Source organism: Elgaria multicarinata, chromosome 7 (assembly GCF_023053635.1).
Source record: "Elgaria multicarinata webbii isolate HBS135686 ecotype San Diego chromosome 7, rElgMul1.1.pri, whole genome shotgun sequence".
Taxonomy (NCBI): Eukaryota; Metazoa; Chordata; class Lepidosauria; order Squamata; family Anguidae; genus Elgaria; species Elgaria multicarinata.
Window position 1 is genome coordinate 9,563,276 of NC_086177.1, and position 13,245 is coordinate 9,576,520.

At 43.3% G+C, this 13,245-nt stretch overlaps 1 protein-coding gene across 1 annotated transcript in view; it reads right to left on the reverse strand.

Annotated features, from left to right (window-relative positions):
- The window catches only part of ADAMTS16 (ADAM metallopeptidase with thrombospondin type 1 motif 16), a 104,013-nt gene that overhangs the window by 64,151 nt on the left and 26,617 nt on the right, over nt 1–13,245 (reverse strand). Inside the window, exons 6-8 of the mRNA XM_063130001.1 lie at nt 10,979–11,062; nt 4,253–4,412; nt 64–169 (exon numbers count right to left, since the gene is read on the reverse strand). Coding sequence (XP_062986071.1) covers nt 64–169; nt 4,253–4,412; nt 10,979–11,062 — 350 coding nt within the window. The remainder of the gene's footprint in view (nt 1–63; nt 170–4,252; nt 4,413–10,978; nt 11,063–13,245) is intronic.

Here is a 13,245-nt window from a genome sequence, read left to right on the forward strand (position 1 = left end):
ATTAGTTGACACAAAGGATTCCTAAACTTATTTCTCTCACTAAATATATGCATACAAACTTACTTATGTCCAGACTCATGCGCAATTGTAAAAGCCAATCCAAGCCCAGTATCTTCATTAACTGTGCAGCTACGATATTTACTGCACATTCCACTTATTGGAGCAAATCCTAGTGAATTAAATGGAAAAGAAGGGAGAAGAGGGGAAATGTCCTTGAGAAAGGCATTTTGACAATCAAAAACAAAACTCCCAAATCCAAAAGAGCTGAGTTTGCTGGCTTTGAAATGCCCATGTAAGAGCTGTTTTGCAAAATATTCTGTTGTTGCCAGCATAACATGAATGAGGATCCTGCACACTTATGTATCTCAGTGCACAACTGGATTCCTATTCCCTTCCCATCCCACCTATATATGCCACCATTGCCTGGCTGGAACTCCTGGACACACGTTTTATACTGAGCAACAAAAACCAGATGCCTCCTTTTATTAGAACAATAAATCCCTTTTGACAGTCTGATGGCATGTGACTGTTGTGCTTTATTCAGATATTTTTCATGTTTGTATCATCCTGCCCTGAGAAGTCCAAGTACTGGACTTTGACTAGTAAGCCTTGGGTTCAAAAAGTCCTTCTTAGCCATCCAGCTGGGCTTGGGCAAGTCCTTTCCTCTCAGTTTTATCTACAGTAACGGGTGTTTTGAGGAAAAAATGGGGAAACCTCGTTTTTCTCAATCTCAAGTATAAGGATATGATTGGCAAAAAGGATAGAAAAGGTGGAAGCACTGTAACTTCAGATGGATCTGAATGAAACTGAGGCCATAGCTAGACCTAAGGTTTATCCCAGGATCATCCCGGGTTCATCCCTGCCTGAGCGCTGGATGCCCTGTGTGGCACTTGGATGAACAGGTTTGACCCCAGGACAATCCTGGGATAAACCTTAGGTCTAGCTATGGCCTGAATCAGGCTTTCGGCTGGGATATGGCACTGACAGAAACTGCATGGATCATCTTGGTGGATGCTCTGCGTAATGAGCTCGATGGCAGGGGAGTGCAACCCTATTATTTCTCCTGGACCTCTGAGCAGCTTTTCATATCATTAAGAGGGTGTTGTTTTGAAGTGGTTTCATTCTTTTCATCAGGTTGGATCCAGAAAGGGAATTACTGTTTGACTCTACAGTCATTGGCCCACAGTGTCCCCCAGTTATATCACCTCTCCCATGTAATTTAACATTTATGTGAAACCACTGGGAGAGGCCATTTCGAGTTTTGGAGTAAGAGGCCACCAATATGCTGATGATATCCAACTCTCTTGCTCTTTGTCACATAACAGCAAGGAATCAGTCAAAACCCTTGCTTGAGTTCAGTAATGGGCTGTATGTGGGTGGACCAGGCTGAGCTTCAATCCAGACAAGACAGAGGTGTTGTTGGTCAGTAGAATGCCTGACTCAGGTACTGGCATCCAAACTGTCCTGGAAGAGGATGCTCTCACCCTGAGATTCTTAGCTTGAGAGAGCTCCTTGATGCTGTGCTGTCCCTTGCCATGATTCCATGCCCCCCTGCCGGTACAAGACAATAAAGATATCTGCTATGTAATTCACAAAGCTTAATTCAACAAACAAACATCACTTCTAATCTGAAGGGTGTGTGAATGCTAGGATCTACGCTCTAAGATTAATTTGACTAACAAAGCAAGGCAGTTGCCTTCAACTCAAGCAATACACTTTTTGTCAGAGAGGGTCTTTCTTGAGGAGCCTCTGTGAGCTGTTATCCGAAGAGACCACCTCCCACCTCCTCTCAATTCCACCCTTGACCCTGCGTCGGACTCTGGGATCTGCCAACTCTGATGTCCCCTCCCCATCAGACAGAGGCTGAGTTCCCAGGAGGGTGCATGTGTGATCTCTGGGTCATCTGCATTCTCACAGATACACTGCTGGGAAGATTCATCCTTGACTCCTAGACCTAAGGTTTATCCTAGGATCATCCAGGGTTCACCCCTGCCTGAGCACTGGATCCCCTGTGTGTCACCTAGATGAACAGGTTTGATCCCTGGACGATCCAGGGATAAACCTTAGGTCTAGCTATGGCCTTGGAGAATCTCCTCCCCTGCTTCCTGTGTTGGCTGGTAAATTTCTGGTCCTTCTTCTTCTTTGGAATGACCCCCTGAAACCCTTTTTCCCACACTAAGGAAAGCAGGCCTGATTCTGACACCCTTAATCCTACATGGCAGTGTTGTTGTTTATTCGTTCAGTCGCTTCCGACTCTTCGTGACTTCATGGACCAGCCCACGCCAGAGCTTTCTGTCGGCTGTCGCCACCCCTAGCTCCCCCAAGGTCAAGTCTGTCACCTCCAGAATATCATCCATCCATCTTGCCCTTGGTCGGCCCCTCTTCCTTTTGCCTTCCACTTTCCCTAGCATCAGCGTCTTCTCCAGGGTGTCCTGTCTTCTCATTATGTGGCCAAAGTACTTCAGTTTTGCCTTTAATATCATTCCCTCAAGTGAGCAGTCTGGCTTTATTTCCTGGAGTATGGACTGGTTTGATCTTGCAGTCCAAGGCACTCTCAAGGAGTGCATTGGCACAACTACGCTAGTTGCACCAGTAGCAAGCCTTCCTGAGTCAGTCTAACTTGACAGTAGTTATTCATACCTTGGTTACATCACTGTTTAGACAGTTGCAATTTACTTTACTTGGGGCTAAAGACTGAAGAGGGTCTGGAAGTTTCAACTGGTGCAGAATGTGGCAGCTCGGCTGCTAATTGCTGCAGTTTGAGGACTACATTACACCTCTCTTGAAAGACTTGCACTAGTTATTTATTTAATTACAACATTTATGTACTGCTCCACATCTAAACTGATTCCAGAGCAATGAACAATAAAAGATAAGATTAAAAGAATAAAACACGATATATATTTTTGTTTTTAAAACCAGTACCAATAAAAACTGGTTGCCAGTTATTTTCCAGGCTCAAATCAAAGTTAGGCTTTTTAAAAAAAAATTTAGAGCCCTAAATGGCTTAGGACATGACTATCTAGGGGCCACCTTTCTCATTATGAACTTGAGCAGTATTATTTTTTTTTTTTTATTATTATTATTATTATTATTATTATTATTATTATTATTGATTACATTTATATACTGCCCCATAGCCGAAGCTCTCTGGGCAGTTTACAAAAGTTAAAAACAGTGAATTCCTCACAGAGGCTCATTGGTAGGGCACATTTGAAAAGACTTTCTTCTGTAGAATGTGCTTGTTCAAGGACTACGATGGGCCCCGCACTCCCTTGGCTGTTAGATAGGGTCTGAAGACACATCTTTTAATCTACTAAATTATATAATTTTAATGTTCAAATGTTTTGCTGTTTTTAACGTTCTTATTTTTTTTTAGTGTTTTAAGGTTTTTTTTGTCTGTCTGTTTTAAATTGCTGTGCACCACTTTGACGGCTTTTAGCAAATAAGGCAGAATATCATCATCATCAACGTTGTTTTTGTACTGATTCATAAGTGGGGCCTCTGACAAAATGTTGCTGTGTGGACTGCTGCTTTTCATACCAGCCACTCCATTCCATCTGCCCTTCCCTTCCCTTCCTGGCCCCAGTTCCTATTCCCCCACCCCCCGGCAAACAGTGTCAGCATTCTGTTGCCACTGAGCATGCTTAATCCTTAATTTTGAAAGTTTCCCCTGGTTAGGATTCCCCCTGCAAAGCCAAAAAAACCCCCCACCGTACTTCTGCTATTCTTGGAGTTTCCCCAAGCTTGCTGATAACTCCTTCTTGTGCATGAGTGATGCTGTTTTGGCTACATAAGCACTGGCACTCACAGCCTGAACACTGGAAATATCAGGAACGAGTTCATTTCTATTCCATCTTCCTCCGAAACAATTCAGGGTGACATCCATAAGAGCACGGGAAAATAAGAAGAGCCCTACTACCCTCTTGTAGCCCGCAAGTTCTGTTGCTGCAGATGGCCCCTTGCTTTACATCTCTTTCACCAATGCTAGCAACCAGGATGTCAGGGTGTATTTGTGGAGAGGGGAGGGGGTCACCTGGCAATTGTCAGAGGGCCAGACTGGGTCCAGCATTCCCCAGTTGCTGATCTGTAACCATGACAAAAACTTGTGAAACCCTTTCAGGTAAAGGGACCAATGTTTGCTTCTTCTCCCACTGAGTGCTGAGCCAGACCCTGGATTGCTGGTATTTAGCGCCCACAGCAGAAGACATCAATTTTGCCAAGGCCTTGTAGGGGGGCAGCAAGGACTCACCCAAGGTATCACATGGCTCATTTTTCCAGGAACAGATATCAACGCCGGTAAGTAAAATTGCATGGTCATGGTGGCTTCCGTCCTTTCCCATCAGCCCAGATTGCCATTGACAAAAACTACTCAGGGTATGGTCAGCATGGTGATTGATCACGAGTCCTGGCTGCACATAAGGAAGAGAAGGAGGAGAAGGGGAAAAACGCCCACCGAAGGTGTTAAATGGGAACTGTAAAAGCGCTTCACATTGGTCACAGTAAGCAATTTAATTAGGGTGACCATATGAAAAGGAGGACAAGGCTCCTGTATCTTTAACAGCTGTATTGAAAAGGGAATTTCTGCAGGTGTCCTTAGTATATATGGGGAACCTGGTGAAATTCTCCCTCTTCATCACATCAGTTAAAGCTGCAGGTGCCCTGCCCTCTTTTAAATCTGGTCACTCTAGTATAGCTCCTGCAGCTTTAATGAAGAGGGAATTTCACCAGGTTCTCCATATATACAAATGACACTTGCTGAGATTCCCTTTTCTATGCAACTGTTAAAGATACAGAAGCCCTGTCCTCCTTTTCATATGGTCACCCTAATTTAATAAAATAAAAAAGCACAGACATTTAGGGGCAAGACAATGAGAAACAGTGGAGAACCATTAATGACTTCTACATAAGTAAAGATGAAAACATATATGGGGGAACTGGATGTTTAGGTAAAACGTAACACTTTGGCCTTAGCTAGACCTAAGGTAGGGTGACCATATGAAAAGGAGGACAGGGCTCCTGTATCTTTAACAGTTGTATTGAAAATGGAATTTCAGCAGGTGTCATTTGTATATATGGGGAACCTGGGGAAATTTCCTCTTCATCACAACCATTAAAGCTGCAGGTGCCCTGCTCTCTTTTAAATCTGGTCACTCTAGTATAGCTCCTGCACTTTAACTGTTGTGATAAAGAGGGAATTTTACCAGGTTTCCTATATATACAAATTACACCTGCTGAAATTACCTTTTCTATGCAACTGTTAAAGATACAGGAGCCCTGTCCTCCTTTTCATATGGTCACCCTACCTAAGGTTTATCCTGGGATCGCCTCGGGGTCGTCCCTGCCTGCTCCTGGGATCCCCTGTGTGTCATTTACATGAACAGGGATGACCCTGGGATAAACCTTAGGTCTAGCTAAGGCCAAAGTCTTCCTTGCAGAATCACAGAATTGACTTTATTTTTAGGGCCTTCCAGCCCCTTGCAGAGTTAGGACAATTATAATGTAAGTCTTTTAGAAAGGTCTGTCTTGTCAAATAAAACCCACCGGCCATGCATGGCAATATTTATTTATTTATTTATTTATTATTACATTTTTATACCGCCCAATAGCCAAAGCTCTCTGGGCGGTTCACAAAAATTAAAAACCATGAAGAGCATAAAAACAACAAACAAATTTAAAACACACATACGAAATATAATATAAAAAGCACACCTAGAATAAAACCAGGCCTGGTTCCAAAACCAGGCCTGAAACCCGATTGAAATGGATCTAGACAATCCGTTTCATTCAAGCGTGCCTGGAGTTGTCCTGCAACCACCCGCTCAAGCACCTTGCCCAGGAAAGGGATGTTCGCCACCGGCCTACAGTTTTTAGCATCTTCCTGGTCCAGGTTTGGCATTTTTAGGAGTGGTCTGATTACCGCCTCTTTTAAAGAGGCCGGCACCACTCCCTCTCTCAAGGAGGCATTTACAACCTCCTGGACCCAGCTGGGGATCCCCTCCTTATTTGATGTAATAAGCCATAAAGGGCAAGGGTCAAGCACACAAGTGGTCGACCGGACTTGGCCAAGCACCTTGTCCACATTCTCAGGCCTCAGTAACTGAAACTCATCCAATAAAGCCGGCCCAGACGCATGATATATGTCTATCTTTGATGCATGCCCAGGATAGCAAAAGCAGGAAGTGTGACGGACACTTTGCAGGCCACCGTCTATGGCAGTGGGCAGTTTGGCTTAGCTGGATCCAAGGTTGCAGCCTGGCTTACATCCTGTGAAGAGTTCAATAAGTAATAAGCATGAATGACGATTGCATTAACAGGTCTTTGTCCGTTCATTCCTTCCCTTCTTTTGGCTGCACCAACTGCGCTTTTATGGCTTCTCCAGCCCAGAATACCTTATTCAATCTTTCCCCCTTTAAAAACTGAAGTCAGCTTACTGCTTACCTAAGTACCCACCCACCCAACTTACTGCTTCTCTCAGGGAAAGAGAGTTGATGAGTTTCAGAACTGTAGACAGCAGAACATTTCAGTATGATGCTGTTGTATTACTGTAGTCCCATTGAAGCCAATGAGACCATGGTAGAAGCTGTGGTCTTTGAATCACAACTATTTACAATAATGTAATGTAGAATAACGTAAAGAAGTTGATGTATGACAAATAGAGTTAATATAGATTTCAGGATTTGAGAATCTTGGAAGAGGGTGGTTTGACAGTACAAATGGGCAGAACATCCCAGTTCTGCTCTGGAAAAAGGTTCAGCAGATGCAGATGTTTTAATACCCCCCTTCCACAATACATTTTGAATTCCAGTTTTTAAATTTTTTATTTAAAATATTTCTTGGCTGCCTTTCAGGTCAGAATCCCTCCCAAGGCAGCATGCAACAATAAAACACACATAATAAAAACCAATGCAGTAGTAAAAACAGCAACAGCAGCAAAGGCCATACTAAAAAGTCTATACTTTTGCCAGATTCAAGCAGGTTCTGATTTTTCAAGTGCCCCCCCAGGCAGCAGTGCATGCGCAATGAAGCCTCCCACATTGCATAGGCTGCTAGGAGTGCAAGGAACACTTTCCTGTGCCTTTAGGAACTCAGTGTAATTCATCATTGACCAGCAAATGGCTACTGGATTTTCACAGGCAGGGTGTGTGTTTTTGCGGGGTGGGTAGGATTATTATAGGCTTTTCCCTCCATTCATCACATTCTAGAAGGCTGCTCAGAAGAATTCCCTCCTCCTGCCCCTGACATTCACATGGCTGGCAAAATGTCAGAAAGGGCTACCTAACTACGAACTGGATGAGGCTTAGACGCACACAGTGGCTGGGAATGGGGCCATCAGGGGAGGCTTGATTATCCCCTTGTTCCATTCCTGCCATAAAGGTCAGTTCCGGCCTTAGAGCATCATCAGACGGTAGTATTTTCGCGTTTCCCTATCGTCGTTATGGCCTCCTGCTGCTGTCCCACAATAGCAACAATCTCTTTACATGGGGAGAGAAAGCAGCAGCAGCAACAACCACGTGGCCCTTTCAGTGGGCATTTTTATTGCGCCGCTTTTCCTGCACACAGCAAGAAATGGTGGCAAGTTTTGTTTTTTTTAAAAAGGTCGGATTTTCCGGGTCTTTTTTTGCAACGGAAAAATGAGATGAAGAAGTGGGAGGCAGATGGTGTCATCTAAAGGACGTACAAAAAACTGTGAGTGGGCAGTAACAAGTGTGCGATAAAACACTTGTCTGATGATCCCCTTACCAGAAGCAGCCCTGTGGTTCAAGGATCAGAAAGTCTTGTTAGCAGGGGAGCTGTCCAGCAGAAAATACAGTCAGAAAGGTGCTGCTTTAACTCCAGCTGAGAGGCTTTATAAGGGATGTTGTTGTCTCATACCTTCCTGACTTGTTATTAGGGCATGATCCAGAGCATGCTTGCACCTCATGAGTAGGACTCTATCTCTGGCCAGGTGAGCACTGCACTGCTTCTGTCAAGATACACTGCTGCCATTGATCCTGGGAGCTTGGGGGTGATCTTGGAGGTTTGGAGAAGGGAGTTCTTCTAATGCCACAGCCTCCTTGAGTTGGGTATCACTTCTGTCAGCGGCCCCCGGAATGCTATCAGCATCCTCTGGCTGCCCCTGACTCTCACAAGCTCCAAGACCAGTGACAGTATCCTCCTCCAAGGTCTCCTGTTCCAGGCTGCCTTGTCATACAACACCCCTGTATGAGTTGGCCATAGGCTCTTCTGAACAACCCTCTAAGTCTTCTCTTCTACTCACCCTCCCAGCTTTTCTGTGAACCTAAATGCTACCACAGATGACTGACTTAATCTGGTGTCGGAGCAGAAGAGTACGGATTGCCTAGATAGTGGTACTTAAGAGATAATAAAGTGGCACTGCAGGTATCTGGAACCATCTCCAAAAGCCTTCTGCCTCAGTGACAAAAGTAGTAGGTTGGTTAAGCGCAGGAAAAAAGGGCGAAGAGAACACTTAACCTGCACCTGGGGGCTGTTAAAATATTTTAGAGAGGGATTGTGGATAAATTTGATTACCATTGTCAACCGAGATGTAAGGAAAATTGGGAAAAAGCAACACAAACGATCCACATATATGGAAGGAATAAAAACTTTGGGAAGGTTCGAAAGATCTTAACCCTAAAAGTCAGATATCCAATATGAACCCCCACTCAGCCCCCATTGTACTGACTAGATATGTCTTTCAAGGGAGATGTATCCACACCTGCTGTCAGTATCTACAACCAGATTTGGATTGGGACCACAGTGCTTATATATCACTTGGTTTGACAACTGCATTAATCTCCAGTGATCTATATTCAATAAGAACTGTGGCATCCAAATAAAAAAATATATTGTTTGTCATCATTACACATTAGCAAAAGACATTGGAGAATAATATTAATCCAGACTCTAATTTCTTCTTTAAAAAGAGAGAGAGAGCGAAGAGGTGAAAGTCCCAAAGTATCATGAGCAGATAGTCAATATCTAAAATGAAGAACAGCATTGTTTCTGAAGGGATTATTATATTACGTCCATCCAATATTCTTTCCTCCTCTGACATAAAACAGCCTTTAGAGTGAAGGATATGATCAAAATAAGGGGACAAGCTATTGTGGGGGGGGGGGGCTTGATTTGACTCTCGATAGAGTTTTAACTGTTTTAATAGTTTTACTGCTTTTAAATTATATATTGTTTTAACTTGGTTTATGGTTTAATTTGTTTTTAGCTGTGTATATTTACTGTTTTTATACTGTATGCTTTTATATGTACGCTGCCCTGAGATCTTATCAATATAGTGCGGGATATAAATGTTTTAATTAAATAAATAAATAATAAAATTATTACATCCCCCAATCAAAGGTATCTTTCTGTCTATTAATCTAAGTGATTAATCAATTAAAAGCTGCAGCCATAAAACTGATAGACAGTTTTTAATTATAAATTTATTCCTTTAGCTAGTTAATTTATTCATTCAGCACCCTTTCCTGTACATGAATAGCTATAGACGGACAGAAAACAGCAGAACGGTAAACAACAGATTTACAAGAGCAGCAATTCTGAGCCAGAGAAGTAAAGGAAAATTATGTCACAGGTGTAAGATCAAAAGATTACTCTCCTTACTCTTTTCAAGTTGGATGTGGTCCAAGCACGAAAAGCTAAACATTCAATGTAATTAAGCTGTCACTTAAGGAGCCCTGATCGCTCAGCACATAAAATGAAGCATTACATTGCTAGCAGAGCCTTCTACTGCACAGGGGTTTGGAGTCAACTCAAAAACAAAAAAAGGAAAGAGGGAAATAAATGAAGGGAGAGTAGACTTTAATGTACCAGTCAACACAGTTGTAACAGCTGGAGCAGCAATAATCTGGAGCTGTTCTTTCATGGCTTAATAGGGGAACTACGATATGGTTCTGTACCTCAAAGCACTGAGTTGAAGTGTCTCCATGCAGTTGACTGGACATTCCAGACGTGTGCTCTGAATCAAAGGGTGCCTATTAGCACCACTCTCATTAAAGACAACTGAAGGAGATTAGAGATTTCAGCTTTTCTCTCCCCATAAAAGCAAAGCCCTAGTGGCCCTGTGGGGAAGAAGAAGGACCGAGGGGACAGGAGCAGGCAGAAGTAACATCGGGGCCTGCTCCTGCTGGACTCTCTCTCTCTCTCTCTCTCTCTCTCTCTCTCTTTCTCTCTCCTCCCTCCCTCCCTCCTTGACTCCTTTTCCTTGTGTGTCATGTCTTTATTAGATTGTAAGCCTGAGGGCAGGGACTGTCTTTTTTGCTAAGTGTAAGCCGCTCCGGGAGCCTTTTTTGGCTGAGGAGCGGGGTATAAGTATGATAAATAAATAAATAAATAAATTTTTCTCTCTCTCCCTATATATATGTGTATGTGCATGTGTATACATATATACAATTCCAAGAACACCCATACATGTATGAATATGAAGCTGCCTTACACTGAGACAGACCACTGGTCCATTTAGCTTAATATTGTCCAGTCCGACTGAGAGTGGTTCTCTAGGGTCTCACGCAGAGTGTTCTTTTTCCTATACCTGCTACCTAGAATCCTTTTAACTGATGCAACCTAGTCTTCCTGTTTGAGTCCTCGGGCTCAGTTGAAGCAGCCGTGGGACCGTGGATGGATGCAGGTAAGACCCTCCTACCCCTTGCTCCCTTACCTGGCTCTGCCGCCGTCGCTGCATGGGCGGCAGCGACAGCGGCAGGGCCAAGTAACCCCCCCTTACCTTTTTTGCGGAGCTCCGGATCGAGGCGAAGGATCCGCCTTCACCTCGATCCGCTCCGCAACGCTACGCGGCTCCCCCAATCCTCTTCGCCTCCGCCTTAACAGGAGGCGAAGCCCCCCGATCCGCTCCTGCTTCTCCGGTCCGAGGAGAAGCGGAGCACATCCCTGGTATCTTATAATACTAAAAGACAACCATGTTTAATTATTTTACTCCATAAAATTTAATAAATATCAATTATACCTGTTCTTCTTCCAGAAGTATCAAGCCAACAACTGCAATGTTAATATTGCCTCCGATTGTACCATCTCTGAACAGAGCAGAAACCTAAAAGAATTACAAAAATCAAGCTGTTAGAGCCAATTAGGTCAGTACCATCACTGAACACAATTCTGTGAATTCAACTTGCAATCTCATCCTCATTGAAAGATGCTTCAAAATATGCCCATCAAACAATTTTTTAAAATCACTTATCCTTTTTTTTTTTTATCATTCAAGAAACTTTGCTTATGCCTCCAGCCCACGAACGCTTATGCTACAATAAACGAGTTAGTCTTTAAGGTGCCACAGGATTCCTTATGTATAACAAAAGGTTTGTGCAAATCAAGAAAAATATAAAACAGTCTAACCAAAGTCAAGCAGGTAAGTCCCCATCGATTTTGGAGGAGAGCATTGTGCACGATCAGTCCAAGCGCTCATGGAAAACTAATGTTTTGCTGCCCACTCTTGCATCTCATTGTATGCCGAGCGGAATTAACAAACGCGCATAAAGGGGGCAATTCTATGCCTGCAAAGATAGAAAGAAGTCCTAGAGCTAGCGGCAACTTTCCATGTTGATCAGGCTACCATTTCCTGAGTTTAATGTATAATGACTGACCATTTCTTTACTTCCTCATTAGTCCTGTGTCTATCCCCTGGGGTTCGCTCTTGATCACATTCCCTGGAATGGAGTGGTTATCAACCCCGTGGATGAGCTGTTAGCCTGCCTCTGTGGACTCTTCAAAATGCAGGGAGGGGTTCTTTCCACAAGATATTGACAGAGATGAGGCAGGAGGGCGACCCTAGAATTTCGGCACCTCAGGTGATTGCCTAGTTCGATTTTACAACTGGGCCAGCCCCGAAGGCATGCTGAACTGTTCCCATTAAAATCAAAGGGACTACCTTTTTCTGGATCATGCCCATAATAATAATCAAGCTTTATTTGCTAGATTGAAGCCTGCATCAAAATAAGCCTCCTTCTACAAAATAGGATTGATAAGCATGTGTTATTTCAGGCTTATAGGACACAAAACAATGTGCAACGTGAAGACAACATTTGCGGTTCATTAACTTTTATGTCCATCTTGCAGATTTCATTGCTTGTCTCTTAGGGAAACTAAATATTAACTAAGTCAAACATGCAACAAAGCATGAAGAATAAAAATGAGGCACTTGCTCTACAACCAGTTTACCTTTGGAGGTTTTTGTCAGAAAAGACATATATCTATTTCATTATTATCTTTTTTATCCTCCTCTCCTCCAAAGTAGCAAAGGTGATTCTTCCCCCATCCCTTGATCTGTCAACAAACCCGTGAGGTCAGTTAGGCTGAGAGTGACTTGCCCAAGTCCACTTAATGAGCTGTATAGCAGATCGGAGATTTAAACCACAGTTCTGAGACTCTGGCCTTAGCTAGACCTAAGGTAGGGTGACCATATGAAAAGGAGGACAGGGCTCCTGTATCTTTAACAGTAATATAGAAAAGGGAATTTCAGCAGGTGTCAATTGAAGAGGGTGAAATTCCCTCTTCATCACAACTGTTAAAGCTGCAGAAGCCCTGCCCTCTTTTGTATCTGGCCACTCTACTATAGCTAGTGTAGCTTTAACTGTTGTGATGAAGAGGGAATTTCACCCTCTTCAATTGATACCTGCTGAAATTCCCTTTTCTATATTACTGTTAAAGACACAGGAGCCCTGTCCTCCTTTTCATATGGTCACCCTACTTAAGGTTTATCCTGGGATTGTCCTGGGGTCATCCCTGTTCATGTAAATGACACACAGGATATCCCGGGAGCAGGCAGGGATGATCCCGGGATAAACTTTAGGTCTAGCTAAGGCCTCTAACAGTTACATCATGCCCTATCTCACCAGGGATAGCTGGAGAAGTTTTCAGCTGAAAAAGAATGTAGTTGGGTTTGGACTTCAGCTAAGAGCTTTCAACACACACACACACACACACACACACACACACACACACACACACCTCCTCATAATCCAGGTTCTGTTCGAATGGTATTTTACTAGCCAGGCTGGGCAGTAGGCAACCATTCTCCACTCTCCCTCTACTGTCCCTATCTTTTAGATCAGATAAACTGTGTGTTCAAATCTTCTGATTTTCTCATTGCCTATAGCTGTGTGATCACCATCAGCCACCCAGGGCATAGACAAAGTTGTAAAGAGGAAGAAGTTAAGAACAGATAGACATTATAAATGAAAGCAAGAAAATAGCATCCCAGTCCTTTCTTGATCATTA